The 26,357-nt window shown below is 41.4% G+C and overlaps 2 protein-coding genes across 3 annotated transcripts; both read right to left on the reverse strand.

Annotated features, from left to right (window-relative positions):
- Positions 1-6,999: 6,999 nt before the first annotated feature.
- Positions 7,000-9,736, reverse strand: LOC135565425 (C-C motif chemokine 13-like). Its single transcript, XM_065012463.1, has 3 exons — positions 9,211-9,736; positions 8,879-8,996; positions 7,000-8,634 (listed from the first exon to the last, which is right to left on the reverse strand). The coding sequence occupies exons 1-3, from the start codon at positions 9,275-9,277 to the stop codon at positions 8,541-8,543; spliced, it is 279 nt and encodes a 92-aa protein (XP_064868535.1). The 5' UTR covers positions 9,278-9,736; the 3' UTR covers positions 7,000-8,540.
- LOC135565424 (C-C motif chemokine 13-like) lies at positions 7,000-24,775 on the reverse strand. 2 transcript variants are annotated; one of them, XR_010461622.1, is made up of 4 exons: positions 24,376-24,773; positions 24,145-24,262; positions 23,606-23,900; positions 7,000-8,391 (listed from the first exon to the last, which is right to left on the reverse strand). XR_010461622.1 is itself a non-coding variant. In XM_065012462.1 (4 exons), exons 1-3 carry the CDS (start codon positions 24,440-24,442, stop codon positions 23,807-23,809), a joined length of 279 nt encoding a protein of 92 aa, XP_064868534.1. In that variant the 5' UTR covers positions 24,443-24,775; the 3' UTR covers positions 22,494-22,711; position 23,806. The 2 variants fall into 2 exon arrangements, 1 of the variants encoding a protein (XP_064868534.1); XM_065012462.1 differs by lacking the exon at positions 7,000-8,391 and adding an exon at positions 22,494-22,711 and having other exon boundaries at positions 23,806-23,900; positions 24,376-24,775.
- Between the last annotated feature and the right edge of the window lie 1,582 nt (positions 24,776-26,357).

Consider the following 26,357-nt stretch of genomic DNA (forward strand, 5'->3'; position numbering starts at 1 on the left):
GTAAATTATAGAAAGTTATAGACCTCAGTTTTAATGTCTGGAATCCCAGATTATTTCCAGAACATACATTGTTCAACATTCATGCAATACAAATGATAAAAGAGTAATGATTAAAATGCAGTCTACAGAAGTCTAACTTCAGCAGGGCTGTGTTCAGCAGGTAGAAACGCTTTGAATAGAGCTGACACAATTCCACGACGTAGTGTCCTACTGAACGCAACCCAGGTGAGTTCTAATCTAAACCCATCCATGGTAGCATATTATCTCAGCGGCCTGTCCCTTTACATAAGGGTGTGTTCCTCTGCCCAGACGTTGGACCAGTTGTGTGCCCCCCTACGGGACTCCCAATCACGGCCGGTTGTGATACAGCCTGGAAGATACATTTCTATCTGTTCTGACTGGTCTGAACATCCATTGGCACTTGGTAGTTTCAGCTTCTTTAGATTCTTAGTGTTCTTTACCTGGGTTCTGGAATAGAACTGAGTTCTCCTTGGTGTTCTTTACCTGTGTTCTGGAATAGAACTGAGTGCTCCTTGTGTTCTGGAATAGAACTGAGTGCTCCTTGTTCTTTACTGTGTTCTGGTTCTTTACTTGGGTTCTGGAATAGAACTGAGTGCTCCTTGGTGTTCTTTACGTGTGTTCTGAAATAGAACTGAGTTCTCCTTGGTGTTCTTTAACTGAGTTCTGGATTAGAACTGAGTGCTCCTTGGTGTTATTTACCTGTGTTCTTTACGTGTGTTCTGGAATAGAACTGAGTGTCTCCTTGGTGTTCTTTAACTGTGTTCTGGATTAGAACTGAGGTCTCCTTGGTGTTCTTTAACTGTGTTCTTTAACTGAGTGCTCTGGTGTGTTCTTAGAACTGAGGTCTCCTTGGTGTTTTTTACCTGTGTTCTGGAATAGAACTGAGTGCTCCTTGGTGTTCTTTACCTGGGTTCTGGATTAGAACTGAGTGCTCCTTGGTGTTCTTTAACTGAGTTCTGGATTAGAACTGAGTGCTCCTTGGTGTTCTTTACGTGTGTTCTGGAATAGAACTGAGGTCTCCTTGGTGTTCTTTAACTGAGTTCTGGATTAGAACTGAGGTCTCCTTGGTGTTCTTTAACTGAGTTCTGGATTAGAACTGAGGTCTCCTTGGTGTTCTTTAACTGAGTTCTGGATTAGAACTGAGTCCTCATTAGTGTTCTTTAACTGAGTTCTGGAATAGAACTGAGTGCTCCTTAGTGTTCTTTACGTGTGTTCTGGAATAGAACTGAGTGCTCCTTGGTGTTCTTTACCTGTGTTCTGGAATAGAACTGAGTGCTCCTTAGTGTTCTTTACGTGTGTTCTGGAATAGAACTGAGTGCTCCTTGGTGTTCTTTACGTGGGTTCTGGAATAGAACTGAGTGCTCCTGGTGTTCTTTACATGGGTTCTTGAGTAGAACTGAGTGCTCCCTGGTGTTCTTTACCTGTGTTCTGGAATAGAACTGAGTGCTCCTTGGTGATCTTTACATGGGTTCTGGAATAGAACTGAGTGCTCCTTAGTGTTCTTTACGTGTGTTCTGGAATAGAACTGAGTGCTCCTTGGTGTTCTTTACATGGGTTCTGGAATAGAACTGAGTGCTCCTTGGTGTTCTTTACCTGTGTTCTGGAATAGAACTGAGTGCTCCTTGGTGTTCTTTACCTGTGTTCTGGAATAGAACTGAGTGCTCCTTGGTGTTCTTTACCTGGGTTCTGGATTAGAACTGAGTGCTCCTTGGTGTTCTTTAACTGAGTTCTGGATTAGAACTGAGTGCTCCTTGGTGTTCTTGGTGTTTTACTGTGTTCTGGTGTGTTCTGGAATAGAACTGAGGTCTCCTTGGTGTTCTTTAACTGAGTTCTGGATTAGAACTGAGGTCTCCTTGGTGTTCTTTAACTGAGTTCTGGATTAGAACTGAGGTCTCCTTGGTGTTCTTTAACTGAGTTCTGGATTAGAACTGAGGTCTCCTTGGTGTTTTTTACGTGTGTTCTGGAATAGAACTGAGTGCTCCTTAGTGTTCTTTACGTGTGTTCTGGAATAGAACTGAGTGCTCCTTGGTGTTCTTTACATGGGTTCTGGAATAGAACTGAGTGCTCCTTGGTGTTCTTTACCTGTGTTCTGGAATAGAACTGAGTGCTCCTTGGTGTTCTTTACCTGTGTTCTGGAATAGAACTGAGTGCTCCTTGGTGTTCTTTACCTGGGTTCTGGATTAGAACTGAGTGCTCCTTGGTGTTCTTTACATGGGTTCTGGAATAGAACTGAGTGCTCCTTGGTGTTCTTTACCTGTGTTCTGGAATAGAACTGAGTGCTCCTTGGTGTTCTTTACCTGTGTTCTGGAATAGAACTGAGTGCTCCTTGGTGTTCTTTACCTGGGTTCTGGATTAGAACTGAGTGCTCCTTGGTGTTCTTTAACTGAGTTCTGGATTAGAACTGAGTGCTCCTTGGTGTTCTTTACGTGTGTTCTGGAATAGAACTGAGGTCTCCTTGGTGTTCTTTAACTGAGTTCTGGATTAGAACTGAGGTCTCCTTGGTGTTCTTTAACTGAGTTCTGGATTAGAACTGAGGTCTCCTTGGTGTTTTTTACCTGTGTTCTGGAATAGAACTGAGTGCTCCTTGGTGTTCTTTACCTGGGTTCTGGATTAGAACTGAGTGCTCCTTGGTGTTCTTTAACTGAGTTCTGGATTAGAACTGAGTGCTCCTTGGTGTTCTTTACGTGTGTTCTGGAATAGAACTGAGGTCTCCTTGGTGTTCTTTAACTGAGTTCTGGATTAGAACTGAGGTCTCCTTGGTGTTCTTTAACTGAGTTCTGGATTAGAACTGAGGTCTCCTTGGTGTTCTTTACGTGTGTTCTGGAATAGAACTGAGTGCTCCTTGGTGTTCTTTACGTGTGTTCTGGAATAGAACTGAGTGCTCCTTGGTGTTCTTTACCTGTGTTCTGGAATAGAACTGAGTGCTCCTTAGTGTTCTTTACGTGTGTTCTGGAATAGAACTGAGTTCTCCTTGGTGTTCTTTACGTGGGTTCTGGAATAGAACTGAGTGCTCCTTAGTGTTCTTTACGTGTGTTCTGGAATAGAACTGAGTTCTCCTTGGTGTTCTTTACGTGGGTTCTGGAATAGAACTGAGTGCTCCTGGTGTTCTTTACCTGTGTTCTGGAATAGAACTGAGTGCTCCTTGGTGTTCTTTACCTGTGTTCTGGAATAGAACTGAGTGCTCCTTGGTGTTCTTTACCTGGGTTCTGGATTAGAACTGAGTGCTCCTTGGTGTTCTTTAACTGAGTTCTGGATTAGAACTGAGTGCTCCTTGGTGTTCTTTACGTGTGTTCTGGAATAGAACTGAGGTCTCCTTGGTGTTCTTTAACTGAGTTCTGGATTAGAACTGAGGTCTCCTTGGTGTTCTTTAACTGAGTTCTGGATTAGAACTGAGGTCTCCTTGGTGTTTTTTAACTGAGTTCTGGATTAGAACTGAGTCCTCATTAGTGTTCTTTAACTGAGTTCTGGAATAGAACTGAGTGCTCCTTAGTGTTCTTTACGTGTGTTCTGGAATAGAACTGAGTGCTCCTTGGTGTTCTTTACCTGTGTTCTGGAATAGAACTGAGTGCTCCTTAGTGTTCTTTACGTGTGTTCTGGAATAGAACTGAGGTCTCCTTGGTGTTCTTTACGTGGGTTCTGGAATAGAACTGAGTGCTCCTGGTGTTCTTTACATGGGTTCTTGAGTAGAACTGAGTGCTCCCTGGTGTTCTTTACCTGTGTTCTGGAATAGAACTGAGTGCTCCTTGGTGATCTTTACATGGGTTCTGGAATAGAACTGAGTGCTCCTTAGTGTTCTTTACGTGTGTTCTGGAATAGAACTGAGTTCTGGTTCTTTACCTGGGTTCTGGAATAGAACTGAGTGCTCCTTGGTGTTCTTTACATGGGTTCTGGAATAGAACTGAGTGCTCCTTGGTGTTCTTTACCTGTGTTCTGGAATAGAACTGAGTGCTCCTTGGTGTTCTTTACATGGGTTCTGGAATAGAACTGAGTGCTCCTTGGTGTTCTTTACCTGTGTTCTGGAATAGAACTGAGTGCTCCTTGGTGTTCTTTACCTGTGTTCTGGAATAGAACTGAGTGCTCCTTGGTGTTCTTTACCTGGGTTCTGGATTAGAACTGAGTGCTCCTTGGTGTTCTTTAACTGAGTTCTGGATTAGAACTGAGTGCTCCTTGGTGTTCTTTACGTGTGTTCTGGAATAGAACTGAGGTCTCCTTGGTGTTCTTTAACTGAGTTCTGGATTAGAACTGAGGTCTCCTTGGTGTTCTTTAACTGAGTTCTGGATTAGAACTGAGGTCTCCTTGGTGTTCTTTAACTGAGTTCTGGATTAGAACTGAGTCCTCATTAGTGTTCTTTAACTGAGTTCTGGAATAGAACTGAGTTCTCCTTAGTGTTCTTTACGTGTGTTCTGGAATAGAACTGAGGTCTCCTTGGTGTTCTTTAACTGAGTTCTGGATTAGAACTGAGGTCTCCTTGGTGTTCTTTAACTGAGTTCTGGATTAGAACTGAGGTCTCCTTGGTGTTCTTTAACTGAGTTCTGGATTAGAACTGAGTCCTCCTTAGTGTTCTTTACGTGTGTTCTGGAATAGAACTGAGGTCTCCTTGGTGTTCTTTAACTGAGTTCTGGATTAGAACTGAGGTCTCCTTGGTGTTCTTTAACTGAGTTCTGGAATAGAACTGAGTTCTCCTTAGTGTTCTTTAACTGAGTTCTGGAATAGAACTGAGTGCTCCTTGGTGTTCTTTACCTGTGTTCTGGAATAGAACTGAGTGCTCCTTGGTGTTCTTTACCTGTGTTCTGGAATAGAACTGAGTGCTCCTTGGTGTTCTTTACCTGGGTTCTGGATTAGAACTGAGTGCTCCTTGGTGTTCTTTACGTGTGTTCTGGAATAGAACTGAGGTCTCCTTGGTGTTCTTTACGTGTGTTCTGGAATAGAACTGAGGTCTCCTTGGTGTTCTTTAACTGAGTTCTGGATTAGAACCGAGGTCTCCTTAGTGTTCTTTAACTGAGTTCTGGATTAGAACTGAGGTCTCCTTGGTGTTCTTTAACTGAGTTCTGGATTAGAACTGAGGTCTCCTTGGTGTTCTTTAACTGAGTTCTGGAATAGAACTGAGTTCTCCTTAGTGTTCTTTAACTGAGTTCTGGAATAGAACTGAGTTCTCCTTAGTGTTCTTTAACTGAGTTCTGGAATAGAACTGAGTTCTCCTTAGTGTTCTTTAACTGAGTTCTGGAATAGAACTGAGTTCTCCTTAGTGTTCTTTAACTGAGTTCTGGAATAGAACTGAGTTCTCCTTAGTGTTCTTTAACTGAGTTCTGGAATAGAACTGAGTTCTCCTTAGTGTTCTTTACCTGTGTTCTGGAATAGAACTGAGTCCTCATTAGTGTTCTTTAACTGAGTTCTGGAATAGAACTGAGTTCTCCTTAGTGTTCTTTTTGGCAAAGTTGAACAATGTAAAGTTTCAAACAATGATCTCCACAAAAAGGAGACACACTGAGTGTCAAAACATTAAGAACACCTCTCTAATACTGTACTCCCTTCAGAACAGCCTCACCATGAACACTAGGTGTCCATAGCTTCCCACAGGGATACTGGCCCATGATGACTCTTATGCTTCCCACAGGGATACTGGCCCATGTTGACTGTTGTGCTTCCCACAGGGATACTGGCCCATGTTGACTGTTGTGCTTCCCACAGGGATACTGGCCCATGTTGACTGTTGTGCTTCCCACAGGGATACTGGCCCATGTTGACTGTTGTGCTTCCCACAGGGATACTGGCCCATGTTGACTGTTGTGCTTCCCACAGGGATACTGGCCCATGTTGACTGTTGTGCTTCCCACAGGGATACTGGCCCATGTTGACTGTTGTGCTTCCCACAGGGATACTGGCCCATGTTGACTGTTGTGCTTCCCACAGGGATACTGGCCCATGTTGACTCTTATGCTTCCCACAGGGATACTGGCCCATGTTGACTGTTGTGCTTCCCACAGGGATACTGGCCCATGTTGACTCTTATGCTTCCCACAGGGATACTGGTCCATGTTGACTCCTATGCTTCCCACAGGGATACTGGTCCATGTTGACTCCTATGCTTCCCACAGGGATACTGGTCCATGTTGACTCCTATGTTTCCCACAGGGATACTGGTCCATGTTGACTCCTATGCTTCCCACAGGGATACTGGTCCATGTTGACTCCTATGCTTCCCACAGGGATACTGGTCCATGTTGACTCCTATGTTTCCCACAAAGATACTGGCCCATGTTGACTGTTGTGCTTCCCACAGGGATACTGGCCCATGTTGACTCTTATGCTTCCCACAGGGATACTGGTCCATGTTGACTCCTATGTTTCCCACAGGGATACTGGCCCATGTTGACTCTTATGCTTCCCACAGGGATACTGGCCCATGTTGACTCTTGTGCTTCCCACAGGGATACTGGCCCATGTTGACTCTTATGCTTCCCACAGGGATACTGGCCCATGTTGACTCTTGTGCTTCCCACAGGGATACTGGTCCATGTTGACTCTTATGCTTCCCACAGGGATACTGGCCCATGTTGACTCTTCTGCTTCCCACAGGGATACTGGTCCATGTTGACTCTTATGCTTCCCAGAGGGATACTGGTCCATGTTGACTCCTATGTTTCCCACAGTTGTGTGATTTGGATGGTGGACCATTGTTGATACACACAGGAAACTGTTGAGGATGAAAATCCCAGCAGTGTTGGAGATTATTGTGGAACGGATTGAGGAAAACATTGTGTTGAAAGCGTTCCACATGTTGACTCCAATTTTTCCCACAGTTGTGTGAAGTTGTCTGGATGTTCGTTGGACCATTCATGATACACACAGGAAACCTTTGAGGAAGGAATATCCAACAGCGTGGCAGTCCTTGACAAAGTCAGACCGGTGCCCTTGACACCTACTACCGTACCCCGTTTAAAGGCACTTAAATCTAACACTGGAATGAATATCATAGAATTCTTCAGAAGGCTTCATTTATTTAAAAAACAACAGATGCACAACAGTTGACAGTATAGTAGAAAAATACAATATCTACATCAGTTGAATAGACCTAGTTACAACCCATTAATATCTACATCAGTAGAATAGACCTAGTTACAACCCATTAATATCTACATCAGTAGAATAGACCTAGTTACAACCCATCAATATCTATATCAGTAGAATAGACCTAGTTACAACCCATTAATATCTATATCAGTATAGTAGAATAGACCTAGTTACAACCCATTAATATCTATATCAGTAGAATAGACCTAGTTACAACCCATCAATATCTATATCAGTAGAATAGACCTAGTTACAACCCATCAATATCTATATCAGTAGAATAGACCTAGTTATAACCCATCAATATCTATATCAGTATAGTAGAATAGACCTAGTTACAACCCATTAATAGCTATATCAGTAGAATAGACCTAGTTACAACCCATTAATAGCTATATCAGTAGAATAGACCTAGTTACAACCCATCAATATCTATATCAGTATAGTAGAATAGACCTAGTTACAACCCATTAATATATATATCAGTAGAATAGACCTAGTTACAACCCATCAATATCTATATCAGTATAGTAGAATAGACCTAGTTACAACCCATTAATATCTATATCAGTAGAATAGACCTAGTTACAACCCATTAATATCTATATCAGTAGAATAGACCTAGTTACAACCCATTAATATCTATATCAGTATAGTAGAATAGACCTAGTTACAACCCATTAATATCTATATCAGTAGAATAGACCTAGTTACAACCCATTAATATCTATATCAGTAGAATAGACCTAGTTACAACCCATTAATATCTATATCAGTATAGTAGAATAGACCTAGTTACAACCCATTAATATCTATATCAGTATAATAGACCTAGTTACAACCCATTAATATCTATATCAGTAGAATAGACCTAGTTACAACCACCAATATATATATCAGTAGATTAGACCTAGTTACAACCCATATATATCCATTAATACATGAATTGAATCATATTAACCACTCTTTCACAGGATGTTTGAAATTTTAACGGCTTTACAAAATATAAAATATTAAATAGGTTACTGAATAGTTACATGTCAAGTATATTTTACAGTTATTGAAAAATAAACAATTAGTATATCCTAGACCTAGTACATTACATTGAACCTCCTCTATACCAATCTCAGATAGGATATTAACCTAGTACATTACATTGAACCTAATCCATACCAATCTCAGATAGGATATTAACCTAGTACATTACATTGAACCTAATCCATACCAATCTCAGATAGCATATTAACCTAGTACATTACATTGAACCTCCTCTATACCAATCTCAGATAGGATATTAACCTAGTACATTACATTGAACCTAATCCATACCAATCTCAGATAGGGTATTGACATGCATGACAAGGTTTGCGTCACTAATGGCAACCTATTCCCTTTATAGTTCACCAACAAGGGGTTGGAGTGTTAGGGGGTGATGGTGGTTGATGACATCATTGTGGTCTGCTCTCAATCTTGGTCACATGACTCTGGACCCAGGCTTCAGAAGGGTCAACACAAAATGTCTTCCCTTTCTTTGTGGTGAAACTGCAACAGATACACAACACATTGTCTCTCAGAACATCCAGTCTGTAATATGAACGGCTCCGTCTTGTCTTGTACAGTGTAGCCTGGATGTAGCCTGGTTCCAGGTGTGTTTGTGCTATCATACCAACTCCTTGTCACTCCTGGTCGTGTTTGGCATGACAAGGAGTTGACGTGAAGTCACAAACAGATCTGGGACCAGGCTAGCCCAGATGTTTACAGTTTACAGTAGACTATGCTTACTTACATCAGTGCTTTGCGAGGGCAGCTACTGGAGGTTGTTCTGAGAGAAACCACTTGTTGAAGAGGGATCCTCGCGCTGAATTTCATACAGCAGTCAGTTGACGTTTCCAACGCGATGACACCTGCAAACAAATGATCATAAACCACAGTTAACATAAAGATCACCAGGTGTGTCTCCAACAGTGTATTACACAGCATTGCTACACACACACACACACACACACACACACACACACACACACACACACACACACACACACACACACACACACACACACACACACACACACACACACACACACACACACACACACACACACACACACACACACGTACCCTGTGCAGACGTCATATGCAGGGAGCAGAGCAGTCCCAGGAGGAGTAGAGCAGTCAGGGTCTTCATGGTTCAGAGATGGTTGAGATGCTGAAGATTGTATTGTCTGAGATGTTCTCTGATGTTGTGGTCTCTGATGTTGTGGTCTCTGATGTTCTGGTCTCTGATGTTCTATTCTCTGATGTTGTTGTCTCTGATGTTGTGGTCTCTGATGTTGTGGTCTCTGATGTTCTGGTCTCTGATGCTCTGGTCTCTGATGTTCTGGTCTCTGATGTTCTGGTCTCTGATGTTCTGGTCTCTGATGTTCTGGTCTCTTATGCTCTGGTCTCTGATGCTCTGGTCTGGTTCTGTGTCAGAAGTCTAGCTGATGCTCTGGTTCTATGTCTGAGGTCTGGTTCCTCTTCCTCAATTCTCTGTAACTCTGTTTCCTCCAGGATGTTCAGCAGCGCTGCTATTTTCTGAAATACTCAGAATACATTTACTGGAGAATTGCATATCAATGGAAGGATATTAAAGTGGACTATATACTATATGATACATTACATCAAATACAAGAACAATTAAGATTAAATTAAGTTCTCTACATCATAACCAACTAGTTTGTAAGTCATTCGTGAAATCAACTATGTGTCTTTCAACATTTAATTGCAGATTTTAGGATGTGTGTATTTTGATTTAAAACCTGTAGCATACTGTTCATCTTTACATCATAGTGAAATTAAATCATAGAGTCTTTTTATATCAATTCATCTCAGATGTAGTGGGGTGTGGTTTGTGTCTTCCCTCAGTTGGGAAGGTTGGTGGTTTGATCCCTGGTCGAGTCATAACAAAAACATTCTACAGTTGCTATATCCATTATTGGACTAATAAATTAATGATATACACGCATTGATTCTTGAAGAATATAACTTATAAATGCTTCTTGAGTTTAGTTGAACTGTCATACCCCCATCAGAACCCAGAATATAGGCTTATTTTACTATAATTTAAAACATAGGAAATGTAAACACCCACTGTATATCCTGAGAACATGGTTAAAACTATCATGTTGACATCATGGATGGTCAGTCCTTCCATCCGTAGCTCTGTCTATGAATGTGAGAGTGGTTACATTTATCCAAACCCATCCCTGGCTTTTCACAAAACAAGGACAGGAAATGTTTTGTTATACTATGGGCAGACTACTGTACTCTTCCTACACTCACACCAACTTCACTAGACTACTGTAGACTCTGTATCTCTCCCCACACTCACACCAACTTCACTAGACTACAGTACTCTCCCTACACTCACACCAACTTCACTAGACTACTGTAGACTCAGTATCTCTCCCCACACTCACACCAACTTCACTAGACTACTGTAGACTCTGTATCTCTCCCCACACTCACACCAACTTCACTAGACTATTGTAGACTCAGTATCTCTCCCCACAATGACATCAACTTCACTAGACTACTGTAGACTCAGTATCTCTCCCCACACTCACACCAACTTCACTAGACTAATGTAGACTCAGTATCTCTCGCCACACTCACACCAACTTCACTAGACTACTGTAGACTCAGTATCTCTCCCCACACTCACACCAACTTCAATAGACTACAGTATACTCTGTATCTCTCCCTACACTCACACCAACTTCACTAGACTACAGTAGACTCTGTATCTCTCCCTACACTCACACCAACTTCACTAGACTACAGTAGACTCTGTATCTCTCCCTACACTCACACCAACTTCACTAGACTACAGTAGACTCTGTATCTCTCCCTACACTCACACCAACTTCACTAGACTACTGTACTCTCCCCACACTCACACCAACTTCACTAGACTACTGTAGACTACTGTATCTCTCCCCACACTCACACCAACTTCACTAGACTACTGTACTCTCCCTACACTCACACCAACTTCAATAGACTACAGTATACTCTGTATCTCTCCCCACACTCACACCAACTTCACTGGACTACTGTATCTCTCCCCACACTCACACCAACTTCACTAGACTACTGTAGACTCTGTATCTCTCTCCACACTCACACCAACTTCACTAGACTACTGTAGACTCTGTATCTCTCCCCACACTCACACCAACTTCACTAGACTACTGTACTCTCCCCACACTCACACCAACTTCACTAGACTACTGTAGACTCTGTATCTCTCCCCACACTCACACCAACTTAACTAGACTACTGTACTCTCCCTACACTCACACCAACTTCACTAGACTACAGTATACTCTGTATCTCTCCCCACACTCACACCAACTTCACTAGACTACTGTACTCTCCCCACACTCACACCAACTTCACTAGACTACTGTAGACTACTGTATCTCTCCCCACACTCACACCAACTTCACTAGACTATTGTAGACTCAGTATCTCTCCCCACAATCACATCAACTTCACTAGACTACTGTAGACTCAGTATCTCTCCCCACACTCACACCAACTTCACTAGACTAATGTAGACTCAGTATCTCTCGCCACACTCACACCAACTTCACTAGACTACTGTAGACTCAGTATCTCTCCCCACACTCACACCAATTTCACTAGACTACTGTACTCTCCCTACACTCACACAAACTTCAATAGACTACAGTATACTCTGTATCTCTCCCTACACTCACACCAACTTCACTAGACTACAGTAGACTCTGTATCTCTCCCTACACTCACACCAACTTCACTAGACTACTGTACTCTCCCCACACTCACACCAACTTCACTAGACTACTGTAGACTACTGTATCTCTCCCCACACTCACACCAACTTCACTAGACTACTGTACTCTCCCTACACTCACACCAACTTCAATAGACTACAGTATACTCTGTATCTCTCCCCACACTCACACCAACTTCACTAGACTACTGTATCTCTCCCCACACTCACACCAACTTCACTGGACTACTGTATCTCTCCCCACACTCACACCAACTTCACTAGACTACTGTAGACTCTGTATCTCTCTCCACACTCACACCAACTTCACTAGACTACTGTAGACTCTGTATCTCTCTCCACACTCACACCAACTTCACTAGACTACTGTAGACTCTGTATCTCTCCCCAAACTCACACCAACTTCACTAGACTACTGTACTCTCCCCACACTCACACCAACTTCACTAGACTACTGTAGACTCTGTATCTCTCCCCACACTCACACCAACTTAACTAGACTACTGTACTCTCCCTACACTCACACCAACTTCACTAGACTACAGTATACTCTGTATCTCTCCCCACACTCACACCAACTTCACTAGACTACTGTACTCTCCCCACACTCACACCAACTTCACTAGACTACTGTAGACTACTGTATCTCTCTCCACACTCACACCAACTTCACTAGACTATTGTAGACTCAGTATCTCTCGCCACACTCACACCAACTTCACTAGACTACTGTAGACTCAGTATCTCTCCCCACACTCACACCAACTTCACTAGACTACTGTACTCTCCCTACACTCACACAAACTTCAATAGACTACAGTATACTCTGTATCTCTCCCTACACTCACACCAACTTCACTAGACTACAGTAGACTCTGTATCTCTCCCTACACTCACACCAACTTCACTAGACTACTGTAGACTACTGTATCTCTCCCCACACTCACACCAACTTCACTAGACTACTGTACTCTCCCTACACTCACACCAACTTCACTAGACTACAGTATACTCAGTATCTCTCGCCACACTCACACCAACTTCACTAGACTACTGTAGACTCAGTATCTCTCCCCACACTCACACCAACTTCACTAGACTACTGTACTCTCCCTACACTCACACAAACTTCAATAGACTACAGTATACTCTGTATCTCTCCCTACACTCACACCAACTTCACTAGACTACAGTAGACTCTGTATCTCTCCCTACACTCACACCAACTTCAATAGACTACAGTATACTCTGTATCTCTCCCCACACTCACACCAACTTCACTAGACTACTGTATCTCTCCCCACACTCTACTGTACTCTCCCCCACACTCGTACACCAACTTCACTGGACTACTGTATCTCTCCCCACACTCACACCAACTTCACTAGACTACTGTAGACTCTGTATCTACTGTATCTCTCCCACACTCACACCAACTTCACTAGACTACTGTAGACTCTGTATCTCTCCCCACACTCACACCAACTTCACTAGACTACTGTACTCTCCCCACACTCACACCAACTTCACTAGACTACTGTAGACTCTGTATCTCTCCCCACACTCACACCAACTTAACTAGACTACTGTACTCTCCCTACACTCACACCAACTTCACTAGACTACAGTATACTCTGTGTCTCTCCCCACACTCACACCAACTTCACTAGACTACTGTACTCTCCCCACACTCACACCAACTTCACTAGACTACTGTAGACTACTGTATCTCTCCCCACACTCACACCAACTTCACTAGACTACTGTACTCTCCCTACACTCACACCAACTTCACTAGACTACAGTATACTCTGTGTCTCTCCCCACACTCACACCAACTTCACTAGTACTCTCCACACTCACACCAACTAGACTACTGTACTCTCCCCACACTCACACCAACTTCACTAGACTACAGTATACTCTGTGTCTCTCCCCACACTCACACCAACTTCACTAGACTACTGTACTCTCCCCACACTCACACCAACTTCACTAGACTACTGTAGACTCTGTATCTCTCCCCACACTCACACCAACTTCACTAGACTACTGTACTCTCCCTACACTCACACCAACTTCACTAGACTACAGTATACTCTGTATGTCTCCCCACACTCACACCAACTTCACTAGACTACTGTATCTCTCCCCACACTCACACCAACTTCACTAGACTACTGTACTCTCCCTACACTCACACCAACTTCAATAGACTACAGTATACTCTGTATCTCTCCCCACACTCACACCAACTTCACTAGACTACTGTATCTCTCCCCACACTCACACCAACTTCACTGGACTACTGTATCTCTCCCCACACTCACACCAACTTAACTAGACTACTGTACTCTCCCTACACTCACACCAACTTCACTAGACTACTGTATCTCTCCCCACACTCACACCAACTTCACTAGACTACTGTACTCTCCCTACACTCACACCAACTTCAATAGACTACAGTATACTCTGTATGTCTCCCCACACTCACACCAACTTCACTAGACTACTGTATCTCTCCCCACACTCACACCAACTTCACTAGACTACTGTACTCTCCCTACACTCACACCAACTTCAATAGACTACAGTATACTCTGTATCTCTCCCCACACTCACACCAACTTCACTAGACTACTGTATCTCTCCCCACACTCACACCAACTTCACTGGACTACTGTATCTCTCCCCACACTCACACCAACTTCACTAGACTACAGTAGACTCTGTATCTCTCCCTACACTCACACCAACTTCACTAGACTACTGTACTCTCCCCACACTCACACCAACTTCACTAGACTACTGTAGACTAATGTATCTCTCCCCACACTCACACCAACTTCACTAGACTACTGTATCTCTCCCCACACTCACACCAACTTCACTGGACTACTGTATCTCTCCCCACACTCACACCAACTTAACTAGACTACTGTACTCTCCCTACACTCACACCAACTTCACTAGACTACAGTATACTCTGTATGTCTCCCCACACTCACACCACCTTCACTAGACTACTGTACTCTCCCCACACTCACACCAACTTCACTAGACTCCTGTACTCTCCCCACACTCACACCAACTTCACTAGACTACTGTATCTCTCCCCACACTCACACCAACTTCACTGGACTACTGTATCTCTCCCCACACTCACACCAACTTCACTAGACTACTGTAGACTCTGTATCTCTCTCCACACTCACACCAACTTCACTAGACTACTGTAGACTCTGTATCTCTCCCCACACTCACACCAACTTCACTAGACTACTGTACTCTCCCCACACTCACACCAACTTCACTAGACTACTGTAGACTCTGTATCTCTCCCCACACTCACACCAACTTAACTAGACTACTGTACTCTCCCTACACTCACACCAACTTCACTAGACTACAGTATACTCTGTATCTCTCCCCACACTCACACCAACTTCACTAGACTACTGTACTCTCCCCACACTCACACCAACTTCACTAGACTACTGTAGACTACTGTATCTCTCCCCACCCTCACACCAACTTCACTAGACTACTGTACTCTCCCTACACTCACACCAACTTCAATAGACTACAGTATACTCTGTATCTCTCCCCACACTCACACCAACTTCACTAGACTACTGTATCTCTCCCCACACTCACACCAACTTCACTGGACTACTGTATCTCTCCCCACACTCACACCAACTTAACTAGACTACTGTACTCTCCCTACACTCACACCAACTTCACTAGACTACAGTATACTCTGTATGTCTCCCCACACTGACACCAACTTCACTAGACTACTGTACTCTCCCCACACTCACACCAACTTCACTAGACTACTGTACTCTCCCTACATTCACACCAACTTCACTAGACTACTGCACTCTCTCTACACTCACACCAACTTCACTAGACTACTGTACTCTCCCCACACTCACACCAACTTCACTAGACTACTGTACTCTCCCTACACTCACACCAACTTCACTAGACTACTGTACTCTCCCTACACTCACACCAACTTCACTAAACTACTGTACTCTCCCCACACTCACACCAACTTCACTAGACTACTGTACTCTCCCTACACTCACACCAACTTCACTAGACTACTGTACTCTCCCTACACTCACACCAACTTCACTAAACTACTGTACTCTCCCCACACTCACACCAACTTCACTAGACTACTGTACTCTCCCCACACTCACACCAACTTCAATAGACTACAGTATACTCTGTATCTCTCCCCACACTCACACCAACTTCACTAGACTACTGTAGACTCTGTATCTCTCCCCACACTCACACCAACTTCACTAGACTACTGTACTCTCCCTACACTCACACCAACTTCACTAGACTACTGTATACTCTATCTCTCTACTCTATCTCTACCCACACTCACACTCACTCTCGCTTCACACTCAGCAGAAACAGCATTTTACTGTAAAATATTTCAAAATAATATTCAAGATATTTCAAGAAATTCTAGAAATATTATTCCATTATGTTCTGTATTCAAAATGACAGAAGACTTCCTGTAGGCCTGATATGTAATCATACTGACTGACCCATCTGTCTATACAATCATACTGACTGACCCATCTGTTATACAATCATACTGACTGACCCATCTGTCTATACAATCATACTGACTGACCCATCTGGCTCTCCAATCATACTGACTGACCCATCTGTTATACAATCATACTGACAGACCCATCTGTTATACAATCATACTGACTGACCCATCTGTTATACAATCATACTGACTGACCCATCTGTTTTACAATCATACTGACTGACCCATCTGTCTCTCCAATCATACTGACTGACCCATCTGTTATACAATCATACTGACTGACCCATCTGTTATACAATCATACTGACTGACCCATCTGTCTATACAATCATACTGACTGACCCATCTGGCTCTCCAATCATACTGACTGACCCATCTGTCTATACAATCATACTGACTGACCCATCTGGCTCTCCAATCATACTGACTGACCCATCTGTTATACAATCATACTGACAGACCCATCTGTTATACAATCATACTGACTGACCCATCTGTCTATACAATCATACTGACTGACCCATCTGGCTCTCCAATCATACTGACTGACCCATCTGTCTCTACAATCATACTGACAGACCCATCTGTCTATCTAATTGTACTGACTGATCCATCTGGCTCTCCAATCATACTGACTGACCCATCTGGCTCTCCAATCATACTGACTGACCCATCTGTCTCTACAATCATACTGACTGACCCATCTGTCTCTACAATCATACTGACTGACCCATCTGTCTCTACAATCATACTGACTGACCCATCTGTCTCTACAATCATACTGACTGACCCATCTGTCTATATAATTGTACTGACTGACCCATGTCTCTCTATCTATATAATTAATTAGGGTTCAGTAGAAGATAGATATTTAGCGGACACACGCACTGAACCAAGTATCCTGTTTCAGTTCAGATCAGAAAGATTCAAGTAAAGAGAGACGTCTCTTTTTAAATTAACTCTCACTTCCCCGTTCTGTCACCAGAACTTCGTATGATGCAAATGACTGCAGCTTTTCTAAGAACAAACACTGCAGCGCTCTTCTCTCATTGTTATTCTCAAAATGTTTGTAATAACTTGAAGCCAGAGTTCACAGTACTGCACAGAGTTACTGGTGGAAAAAGGGAGGGACTGACAGTAACTGAACTGGCACGCAAATAACAAACATGTTCATTAAGAAACAGGGTATTGCGGACCAAACTGGATTTATTAGAGACAGATACTCTTCTGATAACATTTGCCGTCTTTTTGATATTATTGATCAAGTAAACGCACAAAAGACCCCTGTCCTGCTGGCTTCACTGGATGCTGAGAAGGCGTTTGACAGGATGGAGTGGAGCTTTCTGTTTTCAGTCTTAGAAAAGTTCAATATGGGCCCAAATTTTATTAAATGGATCAAATCACTATACTCTCATCCAAATGCCATGGTGACTACTAATGGACTGAACTCTGACAGATTCCCTCTGGAGCGGGGCACAAGACAAGGGTGCTCGCTGTCCCCGCTGCTCTACTTGTTGGGGGCGGAGCCTCTGGCAGAGCTGATAAGGAGCAATCCAAGTATTATGGGTGTTTCTGCAGGCGGCCTGCAGCACAAGATTTCGCTTTACGCGGATGATGTCTTGCTCTACATATCCAACCCTGAGAAATCCCTCCCTCTCATTTTAGACACAATTGCCCAGTATGGCAAGTTCTCAGGTTATAAGATCAATTTTAACAAATCCACTGTCTGCCCTCTCAATATTACACTCACCAGCTCTATGAAGACACTTTGTCCTTTCCAATGGAAAACACAGGGGTTTCAATACCTCGGGATCTTCATAACACCAGATCTGAATAGCCTTTTTAAGGAAAATTATCTTCCACTCCTGGATCGAATCAAGACCAATCTCCAAACCTGGATCTCCCTCCCAATTAGCTTAGTAGGAAGAATTAATGTAATCCGTATGAACGTCCTCCCTAGACTGAACTACTTATTTCAGATGCTCCCATGCTATCTCCCAGTTTCCTTCTTCAAAACAACTAACCAAAGCATCACCAAATTTATATGGGGCAATAAAAAACCTAGGATCAAGTTTTCCACTTTATCAAAACCCGAATCTAAAGGTGGCCTTGCCCTTCCCTCCCTTCAATTGTACTACTGGTCTGCCCAAATCAGCAACATGCTAACATGGATCACAAACAGACAAGAGTCAACGTGGATTCAGATAGAAGCCCAATCCTGTGGTTGATTGCCCTTAAGCTCAATTATATTCATTAATAACTTTAGTGAAGTGGGCAACATAGCCAAAACCTTTGTGATTTACAGCACCCTACTAGCGTGGAGGGACTGTAAGAAATACCTGGGCATTTCCTCCCAAATATGTTCTCACTCACCTATAGTAGGCAACCCAGACTTGCCAAAAGCCCTGAGGGATGCCAACTTTAATCTTTGGCATACTCTAGGAATCAGGACCTTTTCAGACCTATTTCATCAGAAAACCACTACACTGAAATCCTTTCAAGAGCTCTGCAGTGAATTCGACGTGCCAAGATCCCATTTTTTTTAAATATCTTCAAATTAGACATGTAATTTCCTCATTTACCTCCAAGAGGAGGTTTAGAACTCAGTTGAACGAAGTTGAAACCCTTCTTGTCACAGCACAATCCATTAAAGGCAAAATATCTTGCATCTATAGACTCCTTTCTGAGAAAGGAAGCTCCTCCTTTACTCCTTTGAAAATAATCTGGGAAAAGGACCTTGGTCTGACTATTAGTGATGAGTTATGGGCGGAGGTTTGCGACAAGGTATACTGCTCCTCTACCAGTGTAAAAATGAAAGAATCTAATTACAAATTTTTGTACAAATTTTATTATACTCCTTTGAGACTCCATAGAATGAAAACAGATATGTCTCCTAACTGTAAAAGATGTACCTCTGAATGTGGAACCTATATGCATGTATTTTGGAGCTGTAGGGAGATTGCCAGATTCTGGCAATCTGTACATACCGCTGCACAGAAAATACTAGAGGTACAGTTTGATATGACCCCATGTATCTATCTTCTTAATGCCCAGCAGGACTTTGTTCTTGATCCTGACAGAGAAAATTTGCTTATGACTATTACATACTTTGCTAAGAAATGTATTCTTCTATTGTGGGCCTCTAATACCCCCCCTACATTTAAAATGTGGATTGACCAGATTGTTGACTTCCTTCCTCTTGAAAAGCTCACTTATGACCTCCACAAGAGACAGCCCAAGTTTGATAGACTCTGGTCCCCACTATTCAACTATATTTCAAACTGGACAGAGTGAACGGGGTGACTAGGGAAATGCGCAGATACATTTTGTGTAAGGTACTGTAAAACCTAAAAACGAATTATTGGCCCATCGTCTCAGCGAATGCTTGAAATAGCTGATAAGAACCTTGATAGTGCTGCTGCAAGTGGTATGTTGTTTTTGTTTGTTGTGTGTGTGTTTTTATTTTAATTTAGTTTTTGAGTACGTGTGCGTATGTGTGTGTGTGTATGTATGTATGTATGTATGTATGTATGTATGTATGTGTGTGTGTATGTGTGTGTGTATGTGTGTGTGTATGTATGTATGTATGTATGTATGTGTGTGTGTATGTATGTATGTATGTATGTATGTATGTATGTATGTGTGTATGTATGTCTATGTATGTATGTATGTATGTATGTGTGTATGTATGTATGTATGTATGTATGTATGTATGTATATATGTATGTGTGTATGTATGTATGTATGTATGTATATATGTATGTGTGTATGTATGTATGTATGTATGTATGTATATATGTATGTGTGTATGTATGTATGTATGTATGTATGTATGTATGTATGTATGTATATATGTATGTATGTATATGTATGTATGTATGTATGTATGTATGTATGTATGTATGTATGTATGTATGTCTATGTATGTATGTATGTATGTATGTCTATGTATGTATGTATGTATGTATGTATGTATGTATGTATGTATGTATGTATGTATGTATGTATGTATGTATGTGTGTGTGTATGTGTGTGTGTATGTGTGTGTGTATGTATGTATGTATGTCTATGTATGTATGTATGTATGTATGTCTATGTATGTATGTATGTATGTATGTATATATGTATGTGTGTATGTATGTATGTATGTATGTATGTATGTATGTATGTATGTATGTATGTATGTATACAGGTACCAAGGAAAATATATAGATTAAGAAAAATAAATGCTTTTATTTGACTTTATCATTCATTTTAATTGTATTTAAATTTTTTCAAATGTATTATTATTTTTTTACTTTTTCTTTTTTTAAAGCCTGTCACATCTGTGAATGTGGAATGTGTTTTGTTGGTTGATTGAAAAACAAGAACTTAATAAAACTTTAAATTGAAAAAAAAAAAAGAAACAGGGTATTTTAAAATGTGGTTTGACCATTTCTTTGTGTGCAACCGTTTCTGAGATTGTCGTTCCAGTTGTAGTGTTCTGTTGTGTGATGTCATAATAGTGTTCTGTTGTGTGATGTCATAATAGTGTTATCTTGTACGCTGCCAGTATGAAGTCTTTAAATGATCTGCGGCATCTGACATGGGAGAAACATAACTATTTCTCTTGTTAAAAAATATATTTATGATAGTAACAACTTGGTTGACTTTCTGTTATAATGTAACATGTTTTCTGAATAACTTTAAGGCATTATAATGATACAATTTCTCTCTCTCTCTCTCTCTCTCTCTCTCTCTCTCTCTCTCTCTCTCTCTCTCTCTCTCTCTCTCTCTCTCCCTCTCAATTCAATTTTTCAATTCAAGGGCTTTATTGGCATGGGAAACATGTGTTAACATTGCCAAAGCAAGTGATACAATTTCTCTCTCTCTCCCTCTCTCTCTCTCTCTCTCTCTCTCTCTCTCTCTCTCTCTCTCTCTCTCTCTCTCTCTCTCTCTCTCTCTCTCAATTCTCAATTCTCAATTCAAGGGCTTTATTGGCATGGGAAACATGTGTTAACATTGCCAAAGCTAGTGAGGTAGATAATCTCTCTCTCTCTCTCTCTCTCTCTCTGAATTAAATTCATTTCAAAGGGCTTTATTGGACATTATTTGACTGATTATGTGACTTCTGAAGGTAATTGGTTGCATCAGATCTTATTTAGGGGATAAATAGTAACAGGGGTGAATATATATGCACGCACCAGAATCCTGTTTTTGTATTTTTTGGAAAAACTTGAAACAAGTTATTTTTGAACTATTTTGTGTACGTCCATTACATGAAATCCAACTAAAAATCAATTTAAATGACATGTTGTAATGCAACAAAATAGGAAAAACGCCAAGGGGGATGAATACTTTTCCAAGGCACTGTACATCTCCATAGTCAGTTGAACTTGTAGATACTATTTTTATGTTTCTGTGTCCAGTATGAAGGAAGTTAGAGGAAGTTTCGCGAGCCAATGCTAACTAGCATTAGCACAATGACTGGAAGTCTATGGGTATCTGCTAGCATGCCTGCAGTAGATAAAGGACATCATTGCAAAAATCCCGAAGGATCCCTTTAAGCCCTTATTCATCTGACTGTAACAGAACTTTATTGCAGAAATCTCTCACTGTCCCTTTAAACTTGATCTGTACTGATGAAGAGTGAATCTCTCACTGTCCCTTTAAACTTTGACCTGTACTGATGAAGAGTGAATCTCTCACTGTCCCTTTAAATTTTGACCTGTACTGATGAAGAGTGAATCTCTCACTGTCCCTTTAAACTTGACCTGTACTGATGAAGAGTGAATTGGAAAGAGATGGTCTCCTGACTACCATGTTCTGTGTCCCTCAGATCCAGTGCTGAATGAACAGACCATCTCCAACACAGACACCAAGGCAATAAGTGGATCCAATGCAACATGATGGACAGAGAGGAGGTAACATACAGACACACAGAGTTCTCCCCCAAAGAATGTTCGAGCGGCGCCACCTGGTGGACTGACAGCACCATTATGTAAAATAAAATACTTCAATATTTATTTATTTGTCGTGAAGAAGGCACCACAACGCCTCCACATGTTGACTCCAATGCTTCCCACAGTTGTGTCAAGTTGGCTGGATGTCCTTTGTGTAGTGGACCATTCATGATACACACAGGAAACTGAAAATCCAGTAGAGTGGCAGTTCTTGACGCACTCTAACCGGTGCGCTTGGCACCCTCTATCATACCCCATTTAGAGGCACTAAAATCAAATGTTAAAATGAATATCAGAGAATTCTTCAGAAGCCGTCATTTATTAATAAAACGACAGAACGGTTGAAAGTATCGTAGAAAAATACAATATCTGTGTTAGTAGAATAGACCTAGTTATAACCCATTAATATCTATATCAGTAGAATAGACCTAGTTACAACCCATCAATATCTATATCAGTATAGTAGAATAGACCTAGTTACAACCCATTAATATCTATATCAGTAGAATAGACCTAGTTACAACCCATTAATATCTATATCAGTAGAATAGACCTAGTTACAACCCATTAATATATATATCAGTAGAATAGACCTAGTTACAACCCATTAATATCTATATCAGTAGAATAGACCTAGTTACAACCCATCAATATCTATATCAGTAGAATAGACCTAGTTACAACCCATCAATATATATATCAGTATAGTAGAATAGACCTAGTTACAACCCATTAATATATATCAGTAGAATAGACCTAGTTACAACCCATTAATATCTATATCAGTATAGTAGAATAGACCTAGTTACAACCCATTAATATCTATATCAGTAGAATAGACCTAGTTACAACCCATCAATATCTATATCAGTAGAATAGACCTAGTTACAACCCATTAATATATATATCAGTAGAATAGACCTAGTTACAACCCATTAATATATATATCAGTAGAATAGACCTAGTTACAACCCATTAATATATATCAGTAGATTAGACCTAGTTACAACCCATATATATCCATTAATACATTAATTGAATCATATTTACCACTCTTTCACAGGCTTTACAAAATATAAAATATTAAATAGGTTACTGAATAGTTACATGTCAAATATTTTTTACAGTTATTGAAAAATAAACAATTAGTATATCCTAGACCTAGTACATTACATTGAACCTCCTCTATACCAATCTCAGATAGGATATTAACCTAGTACATTACATTGAACCTAATCCATACCAATCTCAGATAGGATATTGACATGCATGACAAGGTCTACGGCACTAATGGCAACCTATTCCCTTTATAGTGCACCAACAAGGGGTTGGGGTGTTAGGGGGTGATGGTGGTTGATGACATCATTGTGGTCTGCTCTCAATCTTGGTCACATGACTCTGGACCCAGGCTTCAGAAGGGTCAACACAAAATGTCTTCCCTTTCTTTGTGGTGAAACTGCAACAGATACACAACACATTGTCTCTCAGAACATCCAGTCTGTAATATGAACGGCTCCATCTTGTCTTGTACAGTGTAGCCTGGATGTAGCCTGGTTCCAGGTGTGTTTGTGCTATCATACCAACTCCTTGTCACTCCTGGTCGTGTTTGGCATGACAAGGAGTTGACGTGAAGTCACAAACAGATCTGGGACCAGGCTAGCCCAGATGTTTACAGTTTACAGTAGACTATGCTTACTTACATCAGTGCTTTGCGAGGGCAGCTACTGGAGGTTGTTCTGAGAGAAACTACTTGTTGAAGAGGGATCCTCGCGCTGAATTTCATACAGCAGTCAGTTGACGTTTCCAACGCGATGACACCTGCAAACAAATGATCATAAACCACAGTTAACATAAAGATCACCAGGTGTGTCTCCAACAGCGTATTACACAGCATTGCTACACACACACACAACACACACACACACACGTACCCTGTGCAGACGTCGTATGCAGGGAGCAGAGCAGTCCCAGGAGGAGTAGAGCAGTCAGGGTCTTCATGGTTCAGAGATGGTTGAGATGCTGAAGATTGTATTGTCTGAGATGTTCTCTGATGTTCTGGTTTCTTATGCTCTGGTCTCTGATGCTCTAGTCTGGTTCTGTGTCAGAAGTCTAGCTGATGCTCTGGTCTCTGATGTTGTGGTCTCTGATGTTCTGGTCTCTGATGTTCTGGTTTCTTATGCTCTGGTCTCTGATGCTCTGGTCTGGTTCTGTGTCAGAAGTCTAGCTGATGCTCTGGTTCTATGTCTGAGGTCTGATCTGACCTGTCTTTTATACAGAGAGCTGGTCCATCAGACCCATTGACACTTGATGGGGGAATCTCCCCTCTATTCCTTCATTCACTCTGAATATCTTTCTAAGAACCAACATGCTGCCCTTCAGGTTCCTCTTCCTCAATTCTCTGTAACTCTGTTTCCTCCAGGATGTTCAGCAGCGCTGCTATTTTCTGAAATACTCAGAATACATTTACTGGAGAATTGCATATCAAAGGAAGGATATTAAAGTGGACTATATACTATATGATACATTACATCAAATACAACTGTATTTGTATTTAACCCTAACCCTACAACTGTTCAGATTAAATTAAATTCTCTACATCATAACCAACTCGTTTATTTACACTTAAAACCTCTTAGGGAAGCTGCGAATTTTCGCAGCTTTTTGTTAAAAATCGCGCAACATTTCAGCGCCCTGCTATTCATGCCAAGAATATAGTATATGCATATGATTAGTATGTGTGGATAGAAAACGCTCAGACGTTTCTAAAACTGGTTAAATCACGGCTGTGACTATAACAGAACGTGCGTTTCATCGAAAAGTGCAGGAAAATCTGATCACTGAAAATGGAAAAAAATATCCATGCGCCACGTCCAAGAATTGTTAAAGGTGACCCAGATTAAATGAGGTCGAGGTTGCAATACCTACAGCTTCCACACGATGTCTAGAGTCTTGTCATTTGCTTCAGCTTTGTTTCTTGGTCAAACCGAAACAAGGGAGCCGATTTCCTCCGGTCTCCGACAGGATGTTTTGGTTGAGATTTATCCGGACATTATTTCCAGACGGACACCTATAGAATTTACATCGCCTCGTGATCAGTTTTATCGCTGATTAACGTGTACTAATACCTAAAGTTGCATTACAAAAGTATTTCGAAGTGTTTTGTGAAAGTTTATCGTCGACTTTTGAATTTTAAAAAATGACGTTACGTTAGAAAACGCTATTTTTTTTCCGTTGTTCACACAGTCTTCATAGATCGATATATAGGCTATATATGGACCGATTTAATCGAAAAAAGACCCAAAATGATAGGAGTGCCAAGAAAGAAGCTCGTCAAAGGTAATGAATGTTTTATATTTTATTTCTGCGTTTTGAGTAGCCCCCGGCTATCGCAAAATCTGTCGTTAGGTGACGTTGCAGTATTTTGGGGGATTTTGGGGGATACATGCTATCAGATAATAGCTTCTCATGCTTTTGCCGAAAAGCATTTTACAAATCTGACTTGGTGGATAGATTCACAACGAGTGTAGCTTTAATTCAGTACATTGTATGTGCATTTTCATGAAAGTTTGAGTTTTATCAACAACTATAGGTGGCGCTCTTGAACATTTCCGCTGATTGATGTTCCCACCACGGGACCACGGCCTATGTCTCTTTCAACTTTAAAATGCAGATATAAGGATGTGTCCATGTTGATAAGAACAATACCTGTATTGCTGTTCTCACTCAGGAGTCTTTCTAAGATCCCGTCTCGTCAGATCTCTCCTCCTCATCTTTCTTTTCAATGCCTCACTGTTGCAGCAAAATCCCTCCGACATATTACTGCTTATTATACATATTACTGCTTATTATACATATTACTGCTTATTATACATATTACTGCTTATTATACATATTACTACTTATTATACATATT

This window comes from Oncorhynchus nerka, linkage group LG27 (assembly GCF_034236695.1).
Source record: "Oncorhynchus nerka isolate Pitt River linkage group LG27, Oner_Uvic_2.0, whole genome shotgun sequence".
In the NCBI taxonomy this organism is placed as follows: domain Eukaryota; kingdom Metazoa; phylum Chordata; class Actinopteri; order Salmoniformes; family Salmonidae; genus Oncorhynchus; species Oncorhynchus nerka.